Source organism: Mustela lutreola, chromosome 12 (assembly GCF_030435805.1).
Source record: "Mustela lutreola isolate mMusLut2 chromosome 12, mMusLut2.pri, whole genome shotgun sequence".
Lineage (NCBI taxonomy): Eukaryota > Metazoa > Chordata > Mammalia > Carnivora > Mustelidae > Mustela > Mustela lutreola.
In genome coordinates this window covers 95,919,008-95,926,472 of record NC_081301.1, presented here as the reverse complement: position 1 = coordinate 95,926,472, position 7,465 = coordinate 95,919,008, and the positions used below count along the sequence as shown (strand labels likewise).

The 7,465-nt window shown below is 39.8% G+C and overlaps 1 protein-coding gene across 2 annotated transcripts in view; it reads right to left on the bottom strand.

Annotated features, from left to right (window-relative positions):
* Positions 1-7,465, bottom strand: part of CENPP (centromere protein P) — a 228,456-nt gene that overhangs the window by 174,725 nt on the left and 46,266 nt on the right. For both annotated transcript variants that reach the window (XM_059141097.1, XM_059141098.1), the window contains exon 5: positions 1,550-1,646. In XM_059141097.1, coding sequence (XP_058997080.1) covers positions 1,550-1,646 — 97 coding nt within the window. The remainder of the gene's footprint in view (positions 1-1,549; positions 1,647-7,465) is intronic.

The window sequence follows — 7,465 nt, the reverse complement described above, 5'->3', positions numbered from 1 at the left end:
GTACTAGAACTGAAAGCAGGGGCTTGAACAGGTATTTGTACACCAATGTCCGTAGAAGCACTGTTCACAACAGTCAAAAGATGGAAACAAAGCAAGTATCCATCAACAGATGAATGGATAAACAAAATGAAGGCAACCCATTCAATGGAATATCATCCAGCCTTAAAAAGGAAGGCAATTCTTCACTGTGCAACACCTTGAGAATATTATGCTAAGTGAAATAAACCAAACAAAAAACTTTGGTTTTATGATTCTGCTTTAATGAGATACCTAGAAATTCATAGAAACCGAAAATAGAATGGTGATCCCCAAGAGCTAGGGAAGGAGGTTATGAGAAGTTAATATTTAATGGGAACAGTTGCAGTTTGAGATGTAACCAAGTTCTGGAGATGAGTATCAGTGATGGCTGCATAACAGCATGACCAGCTCAGGGAAGTACTCGATCCTCTACAGGATAAACACACCAATTATACTTCTACGCCCACCTTGAAAGCACCTAGGGGCAAATCAACTTCGGAAATAGGACTAGAACTCGGAATTCCCACAACCTACCCAAATGTATCAGTAAACCTCCATGTTCGATGGAGTTTTGCCACAACTGCCCGCATACTCCCGATCATGACTGTATTTTACCAGTTGTGACGCAAAGCCCTTTCACTGTTCTGGTGCAAGAGCACATGTCAGTGAGCAACAGTAAGAGAACTCCTCCAGGAGCCACAGGACAGGTACAGGCATGTTTCATTGTAAGGAAAGTTCTACGTCTGACAAATTTTATTAACTCAACCAAACAGAATGCAAATAATAACGGCAGTAGTGATAGCAGTAATAATAACAATAATATTAAGTTCAAACAAACAAGAGTTAGTACCAGTCACAAAAACAACAGTCAGGACCTGGGGTTAGCCCTTTGAGATACTATATCAACTCTTTCAAAACTGGATTTTGTGTGGACCACTGCTGTCAAAACTGCTACCATCCAACTAAAAAGAATATGAGTGATTATAACGTAGCCCAATGTAATTCTAGTTATGCCAGAAAACAGAATAATAAGAAGTCTTTGAATGTTTCTGTTATCAGACTTAAGAAACATTATTATACCAGAATCAGGCTTTAATACTTAAAACTGAAATAGATGATAATTAAGAAACTCAAAATACAGAGTATGACTAGGAATTGAAAATTATAGTGCTAGGTGGTAAGCCCACTATGATAACACTCATTTTAGCATTTGTATTTTACTTCAAGTAACCCTAACAGATTAATTTTTCAAAATGTGAATAAAATAAATAAGAATATAACTATACCTCTTTCAAGATATCCCCTAATACAAACGACTCACTGGTTTGTACAAAAGCATTCCTCCTCATTTATTCCAAATAACTGCAAATTCCAGAAGCCAACGAAAATATTTTCTATTGTTTCAAAACTTTGAGGAAAAAAAGTTATATTAAACCCCCAAATTAATACCAGCTTCACTTTTCAGATATGTTTAAATTTAAACCAGCCTGACTTTTTGAATATGTTTAAATTTTAAAACTTCAGACCCTACCTTGAAGTGTTCAAATGTCCGCTTACGATATTCACACCACTCCACAAAAAAGTGTAGGCTTCGGAAAAACATCAGCAGATCTCTTCTTTCTTCTGCTCTGTAGGAATAGAAGATTTTATGATTCATAAATGTCATAAATGAGAGCCCCATCCTGGCATTTTTAATCGTACTGGTTTTTATATACCCTAAAGCTAAAAAAAGTACTTGATACACTTCTGTATTCTCAATTCTGAGTACGTGCCCCTGTGTGATTGCTAATGCTAATTTGCCCTTTGCCCCATCTTAAAATGTTTAAATCCTAAACAACATACCTCTCAAATACCAATCTGTCCTTGAATTTGTATTTGATGACCATGGCATATAATAAAAACTATTTCTGGCACAGCGCTTCAAAAACCCTTGGAATTCCTAAGTGACCAGTGTGTGTCTCTTATGCTAATGAAGTGACACATGGTGGCCCCTATATAGCCTAAGGATAGGGGCTGGTCACCACAAAGACTAACCACATGCTTAACAGGTTGGAACTTTGGGCCAACCAAACCTTCAGCGAGGACAGGGGGACTGGAGGAGTTTCATCACATGGCACCTGAAGTGGGTCACCTTGTTCAGGACTTTGCCCTTAACCTGCAGGTCTGCACTAAATCTGAGCAGTGTCAGGACTGATCTAATTACAGGACATTCTGGGGGGTGTCAGAGATTATTCTCTGAACAGTGACCTCACCACCACACCACACAACCTATTCCAAAGTGGCTAGAAATAATTTTTGTCCTATTGCCTATGAGCTCTCATGGAATTGATCTTAATGCTCCTAACGCTATACCTACTGTTATATTGATACCCATAAAATAAGCAACTTGTAGGCAAGATGAGTGTATTCACTTAACCGGGCTTTCATTAAATGATCGTGGGAGTCGAGTTTCCATACTGCTCATCATGGAGTAATCACACTCCACCTCTACATTCCAAGTGAGAACATGGACATAATACACAAAGCAAATCCTGGAAGACTCTGAAACGTGGACAAGAGAAGGCAGGAATGGGTACAAAACTTCAGGAATTAAGGGAGGATTGGGTGATGAGTTCCTCGGGGTTTATTTTTGCCTCCCGTAGATAGATCCCAGTCTGGATGGTACAGCACACTGCGACTCAGAATTCCCAAAGGTTGGAGTAAAAAAAGAAAACAGACAAAAAAGGTCCCAAGCAAAGATCATTCCCTCCAGCCAGCAGGGGTTGTATAAAACGAAAGAGGAAGTACACTGCTCTTGGTAATGAATTTTCGGATTTAATACCAAAAGCTAAGGCAGCAAAACCAAAAACAAACAAGGGATCACATCAAACTAAAAGGCATCTGCACACCAAAGGAAACCATCCACAAAATGAAAATGACTGGGAAAAAAATATTGCAAATCATTTATCTGATTAGGGGTAGATAACCAAAATATATAGAGAACTCATAAAACTCGAATTGCTTCTCACAATCCCAGTGCAGCTTTCCACCCATGGGTCCTATCTCCATGTTTTAAATCACCTTTTTACACACACACACACACACACACACACACACATCCTCATAAAACTCAATAGCAAGAAACTATGATCACATTAAAAAATGGACAGAGGACCTGAATAGACATTTTTCCAGAGAAGACACACAAAAAGAGGCTCAACATCACATCTGGAGAAATGGAAGTCAAAACCACAACAAGAGATCACCTTACACCTATCAGAACAGCTCGTATAAAACAAGAACCAACCGGTGTTGGCAAGGATGTGGAGAAAAAGAAACCTGCACGCACTGTTGGTGCGCATGCAAACTGGTGCAATTAATAGGAATATAAATTGGTGTACTGTGTAAAAGAGTACAGAGGTTCCTCAAAAAATTAAAACTAGAACTACCACGTGACCCAGCAATTCTACTTCTGGGCATCTATCCAATAGAACTGAAAACACTAACTCAAAAAGTTAGCTGCACTTCCATGTTCACTGCAGCATTATTTACAATAGCCAAGACACAGAAACAATGTAACTGCCCACCAATGAAAGGAGAGATAAAGAAATTCTGGTATCTAAACATGATGGAATATTATTCAGCCATAAATAAGAAGGTAACCCTGTCATTTGCAACAGCATGATCAATCCTTAAGGACCTTATGCCAAGGGAAATAAATCACACAGTAAAAGACAAATACTATATGATTTCACTTACATGTGAGATCTGAAAGAAACAAATTCACAGATTCATGGAATAGATTGGTGGTTGCCAGAGGGGAGGGGTGGGGAGTGGACAAATGAGTGAAGGTGGTCAAAAGGTAAAAACTTTCAGTTATAAAATAAATGAGGGGCACCTGAGTGGCTCAGGGGCTTAAGCCTCTGCCTTCAATTCAGGTCATGGTCTCAGGGTCCTGGGATCGAGCCCCGCATCATCGGGCTCTCTGCTCAGCAGGGAGCCTGCTTCCCCCTCTCCCTCTGCATGCCTCTCTGCCTAATTGTGATCTCTCTCTCTCTCTCTGTCAAATAAATACATTAAAAAAAAAAAAAAAAAAAAACGAGCCTTGATGATCCAATATACAGCATGGTGACTACAGTTAATATTGCCATTATTATATATTTGGAAGTTGCTAAGAGTATAAACGTTAAAAGTTCTCTTCAGGGGGCACCTGGGTGGCTCAGTGGGGTAAGCCTCTGCCTTCGGCTCAGGTCATGATCTCAGGTCCTGGGATTGAGCCCCACATGGGGCTCTCTGCTCTGTGGGGAGCCTGCTTCCTCCTCTCTCTCTGCCTGCCTCTCTGCCTACTTGTGATCTCTGTCTGTCAAATAAATAAATAAAATCTTTAAAAAAAAAAAAAGTTCTCTTCAGAAAAAAAAACTGTAAATACACATGGTGATAGATGTTCATCACTTTTTGCAATGATCATTTTACAATATATACATATACCGAATCATTATGCTGTACACCTGAAATGAAGATAGTGTTTTATGTCAACTAAATATCAGTTTTAAAAAATATACAATGTTTGAAATCATGCAATTTAATCCAATGAACATAATGTTTGTAAGTTTGCTCTGTCATTTATTACTTAGCAGCATAAGCTTTCAAACATTAGGGAATAAAATTTTTGAAGCGGCTGAAGAGGAAGGCATGCAGAACAGAACCCTAATGCCCAAGAGGAGCTGTGCCCTCTTCCTCCCAACCAGGCAACTGGCTGTGCTGACAGGAAGCAAAGGCAGCAAAGAAGCAGGAATCCTGCTGCTGTTGGGAGACTACGGGAAGAGCTTTGTCAACTAGCCCCACCCAACACCAAGCAAAATGAGACATGAGGCGGCGCCATTCCCACTCTTCACCAGAATGGCTCCTGCAAATACAGGAAGCTGCTTTGTCAACTTTCTCCTTCCTACACGAAGTGACCCCAAGCACAGAGTGGGGAGAATCAGGGAGAAGGAATTTGGGAAAGGGATCCCTTTATATTTATGTATGAAGTCCTGAACAAAGTGGCCCTCACACAAAGCTGAACAGAAACAATAAAGCAAAAATATCAAGAACTGAATTATGGTGTAGAATACTGTCCAGAATTCAGAGTGGCCTCAGTGCAGTGGATGAGAAAGGCAAATCAAAATACATCCCATAAACTATAACATCCCCTAAACTATAGCCCATAAAAGTGAGCCAGAATGTGCTTTTGAATAAAAGCATGTTGACAAGGACAACTGCAAAAATGGCAAAGTAGGGGTTATGGGGACAGTCTTTCCTCAGAAACAACAAAAACTACCACATGCCTGTCAGAATCACACTTAATAGGAAATTGGGAAGCCAGTAAAATGTTTACAGCAACCCAGCCAACACACAACCAGGAGAAAGGCCACTGAGCAGAGAAGGAAAATGTTGTAGTTTTTTAGCTTCTGTAGCCATGTCCACCACCTGAGCACAGTGGGTCTTTAAGATCACATTCTGCTTTCTCAGTGGAACCCCATCCTGACCACAGTAGACTCGATCTTGTTCCCAAAGAACTGTGTATCTCTTGTGTTCCCAACTGAGCTCCATTTGTTTTGATCTAGTCTGTAAGATCCCTGAGGACTAATGGAAGGGGCCTGTTTTCTACGTAACTCATAACTTTCTTGAACACATGACTATGCAGAAGTTATTTCTCAAAGATACTGAGAGTCAAATGAATAAGCCAGTGCCAACTGGCACAAAATAACAATTCCGAGAAAAAACAGACATGTTGAAAGCCAAGGGAGGAAAAGGTATAGAGTGAGAATCTTTAGAAAATATTTGAAAGGAGTCCATATAAGAAGGAACTGGAAAACGATGTGAATGAATAGGGCAGGAAGTACGCTCAGAGAAGACCTGAGAAGACCACACACTCACCTCTGGCTGATGTTTAGGCTAAAGGCAAGCAGGGCAGGGAGGCAAAGGCAGTGCGGAAAGGCCTTGCTAAGTGCAAAAGGAATGTCCAATACGCAGCCAAAACACAGAGACAAGAGATAAAATATTTTTGCTTTTGTTGTTTTTTCTTTTTGTGCATAATATTCCAAATGTCCATACTCAACAGCCACCGCAAGAAATTAAGCATGCAAAGAAAAAATATAAAATGACCCAGATACAAGAAGGAAAAAGGTTAACAGTAACTGTCCTCATGGAAACAGACAATGGAACTACTACTACAGACTTGAAGTCAGTGTGTCTGAAATATGTTCAAAGAACTCAAGGATACCAAGAAAATAATATGTATGATAAGGAATACTAATAAAGACACATTAGAAAAAGGAAACAGAAATTTTGGAACCAAAAATTATAAAACTTGAAATGAAAAAGTCACTGAAGTATTCGACAGATGTGAGCAGGCAGAACAATCCGCAAAAATGAACATATAGGCTGAGTGAAATTATCCACTCTAAAAAACAGGAAAAAAAAGAATGAAGAAAAATACATGGAGTCTAAAAAACTATAGGATACCATCAAGTGTACCAACACTTGCACAGCTGGAGTCACAGGAGAGCTGCAGGAGAAAGAAGCTGAAAGTGTTTCTCAAGAAATAATGGTCTAATCCTCTTCAAATTGGATGAAAACTTTAGCATATCTGAGAAGCTCACAAACTATAAGGATAAACTCAGAGAGACGTACACGGAGGCACGTTGTACTCAAACTGTCAACACCAAAGACAGAATGACAAGAAAGCAACTCATTAGATAAGGAATCATGAGTAAAATTATTCACTGATTTATCATCAACAACCATGGAAGCAAGAAGGCACTGAAAAGGCATTAACATGCTAAAAGAGAAAGAGTTAACCAAAAATTATGTCAAAACTATCCTTTAAGAATAAGGATAGGGGTGCCTGGGTGGCTCAGTGGGTTAAGCCGCTGCCTTTGGCTCGGGTCATGATCTCAGGGTCCTGGGATCGAGTCCCGCATCAGGCTCTCTGCTCAGCAGGGAGCCTGCTTCCTCCCTCTCTCTGCCTGCCTCTCTGCCTACTTGTGATCTCTCTCTGTCAAATAAATAAATAAAATCTTAAAAAAAAAAAAAAGAATAAGGATAAATCAAGACATTCTGATACTAAAAAGCCAAGGGAGTTCATGATTAATATACCTGACCTACAAGAAATGTTAAGGAAGGGACACCTGGGTGGCTCGGTTGGTTAAGCCACTGACTTCGGCTCAGGTCATGATCCCGGGCTCCTGGGATCGAGTCCCACATAGGGCTCCTTGCTCAGAAAGGAGCCTACTTCTCTCTCTGCCTCTGCCTGCTTGTGCACATGCTCTCTCTCTCTCTCCCTGACAAATAAATAAAAAAATAAAATCTTAAAAAAAAAAAAAAGAAATGTTAAGGGAATCCTTTAGGCTACAGTGAGAGAATACTGTAGAGTAACTCAAAGTCTTATGGAGAAATAACGAGCACTGGTTACACAGATAAATAA